The sequence below is a fragment of the Cyanistes caeruleus genome, chromosome 1, assembly GCF_971803275.1.
Source record: "Cyanistes caeruleus chromosome 1, bCyaCae1.hap1.1, whole genome shotgun sequence".
In the NCBI taxonomy this organism is placed as follows: domain Eukaryota; kingdom Metazoa; phylum Chordata; class Aves; order Passeriformes; family Paridae; genus Cyanistes; species Cyanistes caeruleus.
In genome coordinates, this window is record NC_141701.1 from 100,951,147 (window position 1) to 100,967,421 (window position 16,275).

The following is a 16,275-nucleotide window of genomic DNA, read 5'->3' on the forward strand; positions in this document are numbered from 1 at the left end:
GCCAGAAAGAACATGGATTATTGAATAGTTCCCAAATAACAGAAAGGAAGAAGTAGTACAGGATGTGAGGGGTAAGTTGAGACCACAGTCATTCTAGTTAAAACATCATGGATGTTTCTTTGCTATGCTAGAAGCGATAAAGCTTTGTGACCCTTTCTGTTGCAAGGGGAAGCAGCCCTTAGTCGGTATTTACTGTCTTTTGCAGGCTCTGACATGGATTAACAACAGACTGGTTAGTCTGTTATTTGGTGATGAACATAGAGATCTCAGTGGCTTGCTCGTACCTGTCTTTGGAATAATTAGCTGATTTTTCTCAGACACAGCAGAATTGTGTGAAGCTGAAGTGGGATCAGCATGTTGGTAGAGATCTCTCTGTGCTTAGTGTTTGGTCTTGGTGACAGAAGATACAAATGTATGAAGGACTGAGGTGGGGTGGTGGTTTGTTTATTTGTTTTGGTTTTGTTGTTGCCATTAAACAGATTTATTACATTTGAATGAAGACGGAAAATTAATTCCTGGCTTTTGTCTTCCTCTAAAGCTTTGATTCTTTAGTGGCAAACATCTGTGAAGAACTCAGATACTCAGATAATTGGAACATGGATAAAGAGGAATTCTATACTATTGATAATTCACTGTTAAGTGATGAGGCTATAAACCAGAGTGGTACACTTCCAGCATTGGTGGTCATCATGGGCTTTGTCTACTTTCATTCTTGTTCAGTGTAAGACAGAGGTAGGCCTGTTTTTGGCAAGTATGGAGGACTTGGATTTGCAGTCCTGGAGTGCAGTATCTGTTAAAAACAGTCCCAAGGTGTCTGAGATGTCTCAGGTGGGTCATCCAGAAGTCAGGACAACCAATCCCAGCAGTTATTTTAAAAGTTTGCCCTAGGAAATGTGTTTTTCATTTGGATTTTTTTCTTTAAAGTCTATTTTACATTTACTTACTTGCTTAGAGACGTGAAATAGCTATCCATGCATTCAGCCCAATATTTGCAAATTAAGATGTACTGCCTGTTCTTACATGCCTGGTATCTGAAATGAGACCTTAAGGCTGAGGGCTCTTGAATAAATATTTTCAAAATAAATAGGTCATTTGCCTGACTCTCCTTACTGTTTAAAAATAAGAGTATTCTGCCATGTGTTTCCAACCTAGTCCTTCTTGGAATAGCCTGACCTAGTAATATTCACAATATAGATACAATGAAGACATAGCAAAAGAACCACAAAAATAGCCATGTTATATGATAATCTAAACAGGGCTTAAAGTGGCTGATCCTTTGTTTTAGGGTAGATAAGAGCTTCCTTTCTCCTTTTGCCCTGCAAGCAGGGAAAGCAGGGAAGGAATTACATGGCCATGTAATTCTCTGGCTGCTCTGAACCCAGTTTTTCTGATAAGTCTTCATCAGAAAGGATACTGCTTTCAAGAACACAGCCTTAATTCCATGGTATCTTTGAAGAATGCTGAATTTTACACCAGGGAGATGCATAAGGCACCTTTTTTTTGGGGGGGGTTTTTTTTTTGTTTGTTTTTTTTTTTGGTGTGTGTTCATGTATTCAGGCAGAGAGAGCACCTTTCAGAAGCAACTGCTGCTGGTCTGCTGCATGTTACCCACCCCTGTTGCTTGGGATAGCCAGACCTTCCCACCATCAAATGGCTTGTAATACCAAAAACAAAATTTTCCTGTCTTTAAGCACAGGAGGGAAAGTCCTCCTAGCCTAGGTGCTCTTAAGTTATGAACTCCTAAGGAAGCATGAAGGTGTGAAAAACCCAGGAGTTCAAGTTTCTTTTGGTTAAATGACTACTAAATGAGATGTCAACTCTTCATCTGTTGCCCATGGGATGTCATACAGCCGTACTGACAGATGGCCTTTTTCATCAAGAGAATCATGATGAGCAGGAAGAGCTGATGCAGTTGCCAAGTCACTCTCCATCATATTTGAAAAGTCATGGCAATCAGGTGAAGCCCCAGTGACTGGAAAAAGGGAAACATCACAATTATAGCGGAGGAGGGGGGGCGGGTTGGACTAGATGGTCTTTAAAAGGTTCCTTTCAACCCAAACCATTCTGCTGTTTTAAGAAAAAGAAGTGCAAAGTACATTCCTTTACTGCATGCTCATTATTTTTAATATCCACCTCCTACATGATCTCATTTTTGCTCATAGCCTATCTGGAATAAACTTTCCTATTCCAGACTGCAGAACAAATCCATCAGGAGGAAAAGCCATCCAGTCTTACAGCAAGTGTAGTCAAACGGCTTGTGATCTCTAAGTTTGTGATCTCAAGCTGTTTGGCCACAGTATTACATTCTTTGTCCAACTCTGATTCTAAACAAAACCAGAGGATCTGATGACGGATTGTTGCAAACAGTTGTCATTCAAATTTTCTGAGCTGCTGAGGTTCTGCTTCTGCTCTTATGTACTCAAGTCTGACCATGGGAGGGAAGAACAGAGATTTAGTATCTAAGATGGTGTAAGAGATGGTCTGAAGTTTCCCTCATTTGCCTCACAACCGTCGCAAGAACAGAGACTGAGACCCTGCAGACCCCAAGGGACTTTGTACAGGGGTTCTGGCCTGGTTGAGGTGGATGCTGACTAAGTGATTGTTTGCAGGAGTGCTTGCTGTACTGCCACGGTACACTGCTGCTGAGCAGGAACTTGTAAGGAGTGGCCTGTTCTGTACCTTACACCTGCTTCCCAGACCAACAGGTCTTATCACAATGGCCTGTGAATCTCCCCACCTCCTGGCCAAGTGCCCCTCGCTTTGAAACAGACTATAAAAGTGATTTTTCTAAGTTACTCTCTTTGAGAGAGATCTCCCCACGGAAGAAGACAACACTGGCGACCCCATTTCGTCTGTTGGTAGCTATAACCCGCCCCCCCTTTTTCTCTCTTTACTTTGCCTCTTTATCCCGCTCTCCCTCTCTTTCTTTCTCTCCCTCTCATCCATCACATAACCCGTGCTGTTGGCACTAAAATAAAGATGCATTATTGCTGTTGTGGTTTAAACTGAAATCCCTTTGTGTCCTTTTTGCACTCTGAGATCAAGCGAACTTCTCACGACTCCCTCTTGTGTTAGCAGATTGTGACAGATGGGCATCTGTAAAACAGTGACAACTTACAGGTACCCACCAGTAATGTTTGTGTTTATCATTTTAATGTAAGGTGCCTTGTGTTTTCCATTTCTAATGATGAATTAATTTTATGTTTAGAACTGTTTTTGTGGAGGGGCCACAGTCATGCCTGAGATGTGGATGGCTTAAATAATATTAACCTTACAGTCTTCTTTCCCAGAACCTCAAAATGCTCTCTTGAGTTTAGTTAGCAGAAGGTAAGGAGAGAAGAAGGGATTTAGACAGACATTTTAAAAAGGAGCAAGGCTGAATAAAGTAATGAACAGGGTTGCTGTGACATTTTAGAATTGCATTTATGTTACTATTGGTGGCACAGGATGGTGGTAGCTGAGTAAAAACACTCTCTTCTGAACACAGTGCCCTCTTTGGCTGTTTAAAGGAACGGTGCAGTTAAGGACATGAACTTGAGATGGGGACAAAGCTCTTCTATTACAAGAATAACTGTCAAATCATTTCACCAAAATATTGCAGAAAAAATGAGATGGGTACAATCCAGTAAAATCAGGGAAAATGAGAGAAATGCTTGCATTATGTTTCAAATGGAAGTATTCATTTCTGGAAATCTTTTACTTCCATGACCAGGTAATTTTCTGCCTCTTTTAAAAGACATACTTCCCTCTTCCAGTGCCCAGATTATTGTCTGCTCCTGAACCTTCTCAGTAGCTGTTTTAGTTATTTCAAAATTAGGTGCTTGTGCAGACCCTGCCTGTGACAGGATATTATCCATTTGTTCAGCTACAGTTATAAATTAAGTAGTAGTCCACACTGATTTGGCAGAGGAAAGAAGGGTGATACTGGGTTCTCTTATCCCAGTCACGTGGCCATGCTGGTTCTGAGTAAGTTGTGCATTTAAAATACTCTTCTGAACAGGCAGTCAGCTTCACTAAAACCTTCAAGCTCACATCTTTCAAGGCAGACTGTAAGGAAATTTGTGAGTCACTCAGGAGTGGGGTGGAGCTTTCTTCATTGTTGAGTGGCTGATTATAAAAGGCCTCTATAGGATAGGAGGACTCTGGGCTGGATTAGAGACTGGCTGGGTGGCCAGGCCAAGAGAGTGGTGGTGAATGGTGCTGCATCCAGCTGGGGGCCCGTCACCAGTGGTGTCCCTCAGAGGTCTGTGCTGGGGCCAGTTCTGATCAATATCTTTATTGATGACATGGATGAAGGTATTGAGTCTTTCATTAGTAAATTTGTGGATGACACTAAGCTGGGAGTGTTGATCTGTTGGAAGGTGGGAGGGCTTTGCAGGGAGACCTGAACAGTTGGATGGATGGGCAGAATCCAATGGGATGAAGTTTAATAAGTCCAAGTGCTGGGTCCTGCATTTTGGCCATTTAACCCCCTGCAGCACTGCAGGCTGGGGACAGTGTGGCTGGACAGTGCCCAGGCAGAAGGGGACCTGGGGGTTCTGGTGACAGCCGGCTGAACATGAGCCAGCAGTGTGCCCTGGTGGCCCAGAGGGCCAATGGCCCCTGGCCTGTATCAGGAATAGTGTGGCCAGCAGGAGCAGGGAGGTCATTCTTCTCCTGCACTTGGCACTGGTGAGGCCACACCTGGAGTGCTGTGTCCAGTTCTGGGCCCTCAGTTCAGGAAGGACCTTGAGATGCTTGAGCACATCCAGAGGAGGCAACGAGGCTGGTGAGGGGCTTGGAACACAAGCCCTGTGAGGAATGGCTGAGGGAACTGGGGTTGTTTAGCCTGGAGAAACAGAGACTCAGAGGTGACCTTATCACTCTCTACAGCTGCCTGAAAGGTGGCTGTAGTCAGGTTGGGGTTGGTCTCTTTTTCCAGGCAGCAACTGACGGAGCGAGAAGGCACAGTCTTAAGCTGTGCCAAGGGACATTTAGGTTGGACATTAGGAAAAAGTTCTTCATGGAAAGAGTCATAAAATACTGGAATGGTTTGTCCTGGGAGGTGATGGAGTCACCATTCCTGGATGTGTTTAAAAAAACACTGGATATGGCACTTGGTGCCATGGTTTAGTTGAGGTATTAGGGCATTGGTTGGACTCGATGATCTTGAAGGTCTCTTCCAACCTTGTCATTCTGTGATTCTGTGAAATAAAGAAGGCATGGGTGGTGTTTATTACCCAATTATAGTTATTTTTACATTGATTTTTGGAGAGGGTCTTTGAAGTCACCAGCAGCTTCACTGGTCCTAAACCAATGAGATTTAACAAAGTATGTAGAAGCTATGATGCTGTTAATATCCTGACACAATCCATCCTGTACCCTTCTCCAGCTAGTGGCACCATGTGAACTAAATCATCAAGTTCGTTTATAAATTTTCATGAGTTTTGTATTCATTACATATTCATGTTCAGGAGCTGAAATATATGTTCATCTTTCTTTAGACGTGTTTTAAATACAGGTAGTTTTTGAGTGTCTTTAGCCAAGTAGAATCTTCCACTTTGATTGAAGTTGGACCAATTTGATGACAGTTTTTTGGGGTCCTTTTGGAGACTTCATGCAACAATAAATCTAGTGATGGTGAATCTGTGAAGATACAGACAGTTGTAAATAGGAACCAATTTATAGGTCATTCTTTTGCTCATTTATTAACCCTGGGAATGAGCCTGAGTATGTCAGGTTCTACCTTGGCATGCTTGAAGGTGCAGGTTTTGGCATGCTCCGAGTGGTACAGTCAAATCAAAACTAGTGGTATTTCAGCCATCTTTTTGGCATATAAAACTACATCTCTTCTTGCAGGAATCACAGTGTTTGATGTGGGTAAGCCTAGGAGCTGGGAGATGCGAGGTTTGCTTTTGCACTGTATTCAGATATACACAAATAAAACACTGTTCTTCCTAAAACACTTTATGGAATTTCATGGAACCTAATGTGCAGTTGCAGTACTGTGGGAAATATGCTTTTAGAGGTTTTCTGTAACCTTCTTAATGTTGTTTTTTGGTTTTTTTTTACTGTTTTATCAGGTTTTAGGTAAGATGCCAAATACCCCCTCTAGTGGCTGATACCTCAGAAAAGGTGTTTGCTTTCTTAGGACAATTTTAACACATGAGTATCTACCTGACTTCTAAAGCACACTGAATTGCAGACTAACTCTTCATGAGAGAGAGGCTGGCCTTTGTGATTCTTGAGTGTTGTGGTGCCCATTAAGATGAAAAATACTGAGCTCTAAAGTTAGCAGGGAGTAACTGTAATTGTTACTCTTCATTCAAAACTTTCAGGTTTTCCCTGCTCTCAAGCAATTTATGACATTTATAGATTTCCAAAAGGTAATGGAGAGGAACCATTGCATTTTTCAGGCCCTACTGAGTGGTAGACTGATAAAATGACAGAGGGGGTAGGGCATAATTTTTAAGATTACAACATTATGCAAAAGTTTATCTACTTCCTAAGCTATCTTAATGTAATTATTAATGAAGAAAATTATTATACTACTCTCAATTTATTTTAGAAGGGTGAAGACTTCTTTTTTTCCCCTGGGTTAAGGGATGAGAAAGTCAGCTAAAGAAAGTACACTTGTCTGACTAGCTAAATTCTGTGTGTATGTTGTTTTCTTTGAAGAGAGAATGAGGCAGGCCTTCAGTGTTACAAGTTGCTGTCATGCTAGCAATGCAGGCAGAGGGTTTCATCAGCCATGGTAAGCGGTATCTTTATTGTGACTGCAGTGTGTAGTAGGAGTGCTTTTTTCATTTGGGGAATTCTCAAAATAGGTCAGCCTGCTGGAGATCTGGGATGCAGTGACCTTTAGTGGACCGGAAGATAGGTATCATCTATTGGGTTGAGTCCATAAGGATATTAAAAGAACATACTTGTAGCTGGATATGTGTTTTGTCCTAGTGCATACTAATATTAGTCAACAGCAAAAGCTCTTCCTTTCTAATGGGCTTGTAGGAGTATTCTCATTGAGATTTACTTGAGATTAAAGCTAGGCAAACTTATAATTTCTTTTAGGTTTTGGGTTTCAGACTAATTTAAGAGAAGGAAAAGAAGAAACTTACTGTTTTGTTTATTGTAGGGCATTGTTTTATATAGATATTTCAGTGCAAACTTTAGTTATATTTTCTAGATGTCTGATCTGTATGGGATTTCCTGTAGTGAAGAAGAAAGTTTGTAATAATACCTTCTTCTTACATTGCACTTACTGTCAGTAGGTCTGAGAGTGCTTTACAGAAGAGGGAGGTTTCCACTCTTCTGGAACTGGGACTGAGAGGGAAAAAGGGGCATGATTTTCTTGCCTTGGGTCAACCAGTGAACTTCTGTGAGAAAGTAAGAATACAGCCTAGAAATACAGCTTTCCTGCTTCTGCCCAGCCCAGCTCTGCATTCTTTAGGCCCTCTGAAGAAGAAAGAGCTTGTAGAAAGGACTGCAGTAATTGGCAGAAAAATGCAAAGGCAGATATAGTAATTGAGAAAATATTTCAGAACATTTTTCTGTAATTGTTCATCATCACTTTCAGTCATGTTATTGCAAAAGCTTGAAAACCTCTTCTGAGTTTAACTGCAAAGATTTTAACTGTAAAGCACTTGTCAGTCGATCAGGTGAGGTGGAGAAGCTTCTTCTCTCAGTAGGTGACACAGCAAAAACAAGATGAGCAGTGTAAGCGAGTGAAGGGAAGGGGCTGAGATTCTTGGGCATGTCTCATGGGTTGTCCTGTCATCTACACCTCTTGTGATTAGCTCTGAGCAGTTTTCCCAGAAATGAAGGTATGGATAAGTAGTTCTCCAATTAGTTTTTTAAAAAACATGAAAAGCAGTCAATTTTAAAAAGTATAAGACTCAGCATGAAACAGCATTTCCTTTGTGTGAAATAGGTGTTTTAAGCAGAGTCTCAGTAATTAAGTGTTCAGACACTTAGCTGTGCAGAGACTTTATGCTGGGGGCTTTATTGCTCTGTAGAGAAGCTAGGGGATATGGTTCATGGTCCCCAGTGACCTGGCAGAGTTCAACTTCATGATGTCTTTAGTGTTTATGCAAATGTTTAGTCAAAAATGGGGTGGAGGATGTTTCATGGTTTGTTGGTTTTTTTCCCTTTTTTGAGTTTGTACCATTTTTAGCTTTATTCAGGGTTATTTTCTCAGACGCAGATTGGTAGTGTAGCAATACTGCTGTTTGGTCACCTGGAAAATTGATCTGTGAATCACTGATAGCTCCAAAACATAGCTTGTTCTTCTGAATGGACTTTACTCCGAAGTAATTGACTTGTTGCTTGTTAAATTCCTCTCCCTCTCCCTCTAGAACATAAAAGCCTGAAAGAAATTTTGGGGACATTTTGTGGCTCTCTTTGCTTTAGGCATATGCTAATTAGCCACATACAAGCAGCCTTTTGCTTAAAAAGTAGCAGTCATGAGGCTGCAGTTATGTGCAGTTGTTTATTTGCCCATCAGAAGTTTCACAAGACATGCTTTAATTCAGTCCAGAGCAGTTTCTGGAAGCTTATTAAAAGTAAGGGTTTAATTTTTTTTTTATTTTTTTTTTTTGAGATATTTTTATAAAATAAAAACTGACATCCTTCCTGTCTGTCTCTAATTAATTTTTCAGGTGCCCCTAAGCAGGCTCAGTACTTTCTTGGATAGTTTCAAACTTAGCAGTGTAGGTATACTGAAATGTAATTTGAGTTTCAAACAAAATGAGTCAGAGTGAAGATAGGTCCCGGAGATATGTAGAGAAGCTATTTTAAAAATATTTTTCCTCTTCAGACTAGCAACCAAATCTGAATCACAAAGGGTGACTAGAGGCAAGAGAACAGTACAAAATGGTCATTCTTAGCCATGCACGTACATCACAGAACTTCTGTTTCAATCCACCACAGTATGGAATATGTCACATATTAAAACCGGATCTTCAGATTTTTTTTCAGTACTTCTCATGGCTTTATATTACTTTTGTGAGATGATTTTGCTTCAAGTATGGAGTTGCAGGCTCTGGAAACCAGTCATGTGATGGGTGTCAGGACCACGGCAGACTCCAGGGTTAGCAGAACTGTGTTGAAACAAGTTTTCCTCCTGCTCAGGTATTAATGCTGGAGACAGCATATCTGTTACAACTGCAGTTCTTTATTATCAACCGTCTGCTGAATAAAGGTGCTTGTTTGGCAGCTTAACACAGCATCTGTCCATATATCAATGTAACTATATCAACTTCAGCTTTGGCAGTCAGCTGGAAAATCGTGATTTAATTGGTGAAGCTGCATATAAAAGTAAAACAATGCAGGTGTATTGTTCAAGTGGCATTTAAAAGCCACGAAGAAAAGCCCTCTGGCTGTTCCCAAAGTACAGTGGTGCCAGTCAGGATGAGAGATTGTTTTCTGATGGCAAACCTCTATGACAGTTGGTTTCTTGAAGTTGTAACTCACTCAGCAGAGCCGGTGTGCCTGTCAGAAGGCTGTGGCCTGGGTTGTGACAGCCAGAGATGGGTGGGAGAGAGGAAGAGGTGCTGGTGAGGGTAGGTATTTTAGTCTATAACAAACAGCTCTCAAGGAGGATGTGCATGGTTGCTCTGTTACTTCTAGGTGCTGCTGTTTTCCTCTGAAATGTGAGGACTGTAAATGGTCTTGGCAGGTTTTTGGGAAAATTTCTGATTCTCATTTTATGTTCAATTAATGTTTTGAAGAGAAGTGATGAAGAGTGTTGGCAGTTACCTTTCTGACTGTCTTTTTCTTGCAGAAGACTACTTTTCTCTCTAGGTTGCAGTAAAAGCAGAGCAAAATTAATCCATCATGCTAACTGAATTCAAACAATAATTTTTTTTGCCTTTTTATTTAAGATCTTCAATTGGGAACCTGTGTCAGATCTCCTTCCAAGCGATATTTCAGCATATACAGAAATTAAAGTGAGTAACTGGTTTCCTGCAGAAAATAAGGTATTTATGCCTTTGAACAGGCTGCTAAATTTTTAAATAACAACACTAACAGAATCCACTCTGTTCAGCTTCTTCTTTCTATGCTCTGGGCAGATGTTTCATGCTAAGGGTAGACAATGAGAGCAAGATGTGGTGGAACAGGATGTAGCATGACCAAACACCCTGAGTACAGCATCCGCCAGGCCTCTGGGTATTTGAAATCAGAAAGTTAGGGCTGAGAGAAACCTCAGATTTTCAACTTGATGATTTTACAGTGACTGCTGTTGTCTGTTTGTTATTTCCCTGTTTCCGTTCTGTTGAGGAAGGTTCTGCAACCCTCATCTCAGGGCTCTGCTGCAGGAAGAGAGAAAATATTTTGTATGATGTCTAAACAACAAATCCATTTGAAGGGAGCTCTGGAAAACTTCCTCAGTCTGTTACCAAAAATCAGTAAAAATAAAAACTCCTTAATACCAGTGTAGCATTAAGAACCCAGAATTCCTTATTTGGCCAGAGGCATGAGGGGATATCTCCTCCAAAAATCATGCATTGATGAATACAGAAAAGGTCTTTTTTACATACTATATTTTTCATATATATTCATTGATTTTCCCAGAATAAACATACATATGATGATAATTTCCCAGAAATCATTAACATATTTTACCTTCCCTTTACATATATGTTCTTTTGTTCTGGGGTCTCTTTGGTGGTCCCTGGTGGTTGGCGACCCCAAAGCCGTACCTGACTTTTTTATTTCAGAACGGGTATTATGCAGTCCATAGGCCATTTAGTTTTGAAGAACAAGCACTGTGTTAACTCACCAGGTGCAGGCAGTTTTTCATCTGGCAACAAGTCCAGCCAGGTTTTTTGTTAGGTGAAAAGATCAGGCTGAATCCAACAGCCTGAAAGAGGCAAGACTTGCATAGCCCTGATCAGTATTTGGGCTTAAAATGTATTCCCAGCACAAGCAAGCAGGGCACACCATGCATGTACACATGCATACACACCATGTATATGTGTATGCATGTGTACATGTCCAGACACACAGATCACAGACAGAACATTCAAAGAAACACAGCACCAGCAGTCTCATCCTGCTCACCTCTCTGACTGAGCAGAGTGAAGGTCTGCTAGGAAGGGTGTGTATGAATGTTCTTATGTACGAGGGGGATCCCTCCAGCAGCCAGGCTCAGACACCCATAGTTCAGCTGCTGAGTATGCAAAAGTGAACTAACCTCGACAACAATATTTTCAGATTAAATACTTACCTGTGAGGTTTCTGCTACTCTTAATATATATGTGGCACTTGAAGCAGTACACTTAAAAACACCAGGCTAAGATTGCTTCAGGAAAGCCTCCTGCATCAGTCTTATGCTGTTACCTATGACTCTAACTACAAAATGTTTTGATTTTTGATGTAAGTCACTCATTTGTATTTGTGGCAATGAGAGTTTGAAAACTGCAGGGAAAATGCAGGAGGCTTACTGAAATTCTTTATAGATCACAGGAGAAGGTGCTTGTACTCATTCTGTAACGTGTAGACATGCCATGAGAAATTTTCTTGAAGGGAAGATAATTTCTAAGTTCTGCCTTTTAGCTTGCTTCTGCACTACTTTGCATGGCCTTAGTGATGTTGCACAAAACAGAGGTTAGCCTCACTTCCCTCAGGCTTATCTCAGTGTTAGCAGTTTTGAGATTTAGGGTCCCACTTGTGATTGCGCTGGGGAGGAACACTGTTGCTGGGTGACAGATTTAATTGGACTTACTCCATTGTTTGTTTTGCTTCTAAATATTCCTGCTTTGCTGCTAAATTTTGCAAGAATATTTGGGTACAGACCACTTATTTTTTCTTTTCTTTCTTTTTTTATTTTTTTTAATTACTGCAGGATGCCCTAGCTCTAATGCAGGAAATATGCAGCAGGAGCACAGAAAGCTCAAGAGCAGAGGGGTGATGGTACAATTATATATTGGTGTAGAATAAATGATCCTCTTCAGCTATTTGCCTTTCTCAGCTCTTCCTATGTGTCATGCAGGGCTCATCTCCCTTGGTAAGGAGCCTCTTGTGCTGGCTGTCAGTGGGGAAGAGCTCCCACCCAGTCAGTGACAGCCAGCATCCCCCTTGTCCCAAGTCAGAGGGGACCTGTGGAGAGCCTGGCAAGGCTGCCTGCAAACTGGCCAGGGTGGGTGCTGCTGTGATGTGGGAGGCATTCCTAAGTCACAGCATGTGAGCATGACAGACATCTCCTAATCTTTTCATCATCTCTCTTTGCTTTCATACAGCCAATTAGGAAAGGGTGGAGAAAATGCTTTTGGACACTGGCCAATATACTGTTGTATAACTTAGAGTATGACTTTTTTTCAGTATAACAGGAACCAAAGTTCAGAAGCCTTGAAAATGCCTCTGAAATCTTTTTTGTTAAAGCTTTAACAGAAATCACTGATTTTAAGAAAACAGCATGGAAGGCAGAGCAGTTTGTGATTTTGGTTTCCTACTTCATAATTTTTGTACTTGAAAGATTATTGTAGCTGTTATCCTCTTGATAGAAGGTTTGATAGGTTTGAAAGAAGTAGTAAATTTTTATATATTCATCTGGACTCTCAGATGAGAATTCTCTATTCTGCTCTTACCTGGTTTGTAACAGCTGTAAAAAACACCTAATTTACTTTTTTCCCTGAGCAGCTGCAGATTTTGGTGTGTGAGCAAAACAAGGGTAATAAAAAGCTGCAGCAGGGATGCAAACATAGCAATTTTTCTCTTAGCTACGTGTGTAAGCGAAGGTTCCAGAACATACATTTAGTAGCTGCATATTAGCCACCAGACCCTTAACCTGGACCAAATGGCTGGTTGCTACGGCAACAGGTTGCACAGTAACAGGTTTTGTTCTTAGGTTGAAATCATCTTGCTTCTCTTAAATGTTAGTTTTGAGGAGGTCAGATGTTCATCAGAAGAAACTAGGAAATTGTTTTTTTCAAAGGAGAGGCAAAAATATTGATGTTCAGCTACCTGAGCATCTGCAGAAAGACATTCTTTGTTCCCTGGAGAAGGCAGTCAGTTCTCCTACTTTCTCCACTTAATTGAAGCAGAGGTCTGCAGCTAACCTGAAAGGGAAAAAAAAAAAAAAAAAGTAGTTCTTGGAAACAACATGACTGTAGGAGGTTCTGGGGAATTTGTTTGCTGTATGACTCCAGCTCCCAATCTTGCTGAAGGCAGTGGGAAAATATTAACAGCTTAACACTGCACTAATCTTGAAAATTTCTGGACCTAAAGTAAGCTCCTGATCAGCTCTTTTCAAGCTTGACTTGTGAGAGACCGGAAACATTGACATCTCCAGACATTATGGGCTGCATCTGTGTGGAGGAAGGGGCAGGTCAGGCCTTGCTCTGGCGAGGCAATGCCCTGCCCTGCACACCCCCACCCCAGAGCCTGTATCCCAGCCTGGCAGCAGCTGCCAATCCCTGGCACACCAGAGACAGTGCTCCATGCCTGCCTCTGGAGCCCCCAGCTCAGCTCCTGAGTGGCCAAATGACTGGAAGTCCCAGCTGGGAGTAGGGTCCAGGAAGACCAAGGAGTATTTAGGGCCAAAGACAAGGCAGTCAGATGTCCTGACTGTACCTCCTCTTGGAATGTCTGTCTGGACACTGCTGGAACCCAGAAGCTGGTAGCTGTATTTGTTCTTTTCTATATATTTTCTTTTTTTTCTTTGTTTCTTGCTCTCTCTTCTAATTCCCTCTTCTTCAATTTTTGAGTAACTTAAAATTGAACTGTCTTAGAGTTTGCAAAGTTGAATGGGCCAAGTTAATGCTTTGAAAAGTGCTTTCTATTGGTTGAATGTTGCACTAAACTTGCCAAATTTCCCTGATATTTTAAAGTTGCCAGTAAAATCTTTTTTGTTGTTTTGACCTCTTGAAAATATCTTCTCAGGATTTTTCCTGTGCATCTAACTCAAGAGTACATGAGCAACTGTAAGCTCTTTTCAAAGTTTTCTTGATCAATGTTGTCTGGAGCCTTACAATACTAAAAAAAGCTCTTGCTGTGACAGGGATCAAACAGTGTGTCAGGGGCATGGGAGGTTGAAGGATTGCCAGCCATGGGGGCAGTCAGAACTCAGCATGGCCCTGGTGCAGCTGAGTGGGGTTTGGATTGGGTGACCTTCTGAGGCTCCTTCCAGCTGAGGTCATTCTGCAAGTCTGTCTCTTTTTGGCCAAAGAGAAAAGCAAATGCGATGGAGAGCCCAGACCAGGACTCTGCCTGTGGGTGGTACTGAAAATGAGTTTTGTTGTTACATTGTCTTCCTTCCTGCAGCCTCTCTCAGCCCTAAACACTTCTTTTCCCTGGTGAATAGTGTCACCATGCCATACCTCAAATACTTGTTAATAAAATGTCACTGTAATTCCCCTAGAGAACTCTAATACACCAGTAATTTCTTTTCTTACACTAAACATGCTGCTCTGTGTTTTACCTTTGTATCTTTTTGGTATGATATGAAGTGAGTGGCATTCATCACCATAGGCAGGAGCTAAAAGGAAAACAAAATACAGACATGGCATGTGATTGGAGAGGAGATCTTTTTTCCTTTGTGCCAGCAGCTGTCAACCTCTTTCACTGCCAGAACAGTCACTTAGGGCTTTGCTGCTGCACTGTGATCCTGTCAGACAGGAGGCACAAGGAGGAGTTAAGTGAGGTTGTCCATTTACCCATCTCAGTCTCAGAAAGATGTGAAGGGCTGCAGCCAGGTAGTTGTAAACAATCTAAAGAGCTCACTCAAGTGAAGGGATTGGCCGTGGCAGGAAGACTGAAACAGAAGAAACAGAGATTGAAGCAGAGATACTTTCATGAGATGAAATGAACAAAAAATGAAGAGGGTCTGATCAGATTGTGAATGTATTTTTCCAGCTATATTTGAGTCGTGCAGGGTTGCTTGAGACAGAAAGGACTAATTAGGTCACCCATTTTATCTTTCTGCCAAATATACTTTAGGTTCTCTGATGCCTCTGCCAGTGCTACAGGTAACCTTGAAGAGCACTGAAGATAGGGTTTCCACCACTGTTTTTTTGAGAAACAATGCTGTTGAAATGCATGATCCACAGTAATCTTCCTTGGATCCCCATCACTCATTTTAGGCCATTTTCCTGTAAATTTTCAATCAATTTACAAAGTGTTGCTAGTCCTCAGGGTGCTGGGACAGTGCAGGTTTGAAAGGCTTCATCAGTGGCCAAGTGCTTCTGCAGATCAACAGCAAATCATAAAACCAAGAAGAATTTATTGCCAGAAGCCCATCAGCCCAGCCAGTGAGTGCAATACCTGTCTCATCCTCCATATTATGCAGTTGTGTCAGCAATTGCATTTGGGAGATGTAAATCTTAAAGACATGCCTGCTTGTCATTAAAGAGATGGCAGAGCTTTCTTTGTGCATGGAAATGTCAAGCAAGCATGTTGATCAAATTAGATGGTTGGTCACAGCTTGACGTTGTAGGATGTGCCGGTGGTTACACGGGGAATGAAAAGATGCGCTTTGCTTCCTGTCCCAAAGTATTCCAGCTATGCTGCTGAGCACTGGGACTGTCCATGTGGCACCGTGCTGCAGACGCTCAGGAAGTCAGCAGGGTTTATATAAAGCTCTGCTGGGTTTGCAGAACCTTTTGGCTCCTTTCCAGCTTGGAAGTGGCGATATAAATAGAAGAATGTCTCACTTTTGAAGTCTGCCTTCTATTCACGGAAAGGAAGAACTTTGCCGGCGCTGTGATTTAATAGCTGTTAAATACAAATCTCAAGACCAGTCCTATGACAGGCTGAACTTCTTGATCCCATTTCAATGGGATATGAGTGAGCTCAGTAGCCTATAGCATCACATCTCTGTTAGCTGTTTGCTGACACCTGAATAAGGTTTGGTGCTATGAAAGCAGGGTTCAAAAGTATCCATTCTCCCACCTTCCCTCCAAGTTGCGCTTGTCCCTGTTAAAAGAAAGAAAAATGTTGCCTTTTCTTTTTTTCTTTTGGACAGATGAGCAAAATGTTTGGGACTGTGGTGGTTGGAGTTGGAATTGCTGGCTTAGCACGAATCCGAGACTTGATGAATCCGATGCCTTCCAGCCCTTCAGAACACCTGAAACTCTTCGGATTTGTATCCAGGTTAGAAACTTCATCTTAGCATGTCTAATATGTATATTGCAATGGTTTTTTTTCTTTTTTTTCATTCCAAAAAGGGAATGTTCGTGCAAATATGCCTGTCATTCTGAGTGGCAGCTCACAAGTGAGCACAGAAAGCTTTGCAGGAGGGAACAAATAGGTTACCTTAGTGAGATATTTTTCAGAAATTACTAAAATAAAAACTGAGAGATG

General features: G+C 41.5%; 1 protein-coding gene across 7 annotated transcripts in view; it reads left to right on the top strand.

The window, feature by feature from the left end:
- Positions 1 to 16,275, top strand: part of BLVRA (biliverdin reductase A) — a 50,054-nt gene that overhangs the window by 21,386 nt on the left and 12,393 nt on the right. For 2 of the 7 annotated variants that reach the window (XM_086845212.1, XM_086845199.1), the window contains exons 2-3: positions 9,858 to 9,923; positions 15,938 to 16,065. In XM_086845212.1, coding sequence (XP_086701338.1) covers positions 15,938 to 16,065 — 128 coding nt within the window. In that variant the 5' untranslated portion in view covers positions 9,858 to 9,923. Of the gene's footprint in view, positions 1 to 9,857; positions 9,954 to 11,821; positions 11,984 to 13,565; positions 13,595 to 15,685; positions 15,820 to 15,937; positions 16,066 to 16,275 lie in introns of those variants that run through there. The other 5 variants (XM_086845236.1, XM_086845196.1, XM_086845229.1 and 2 more) reach the window with 5 other exon arrangements.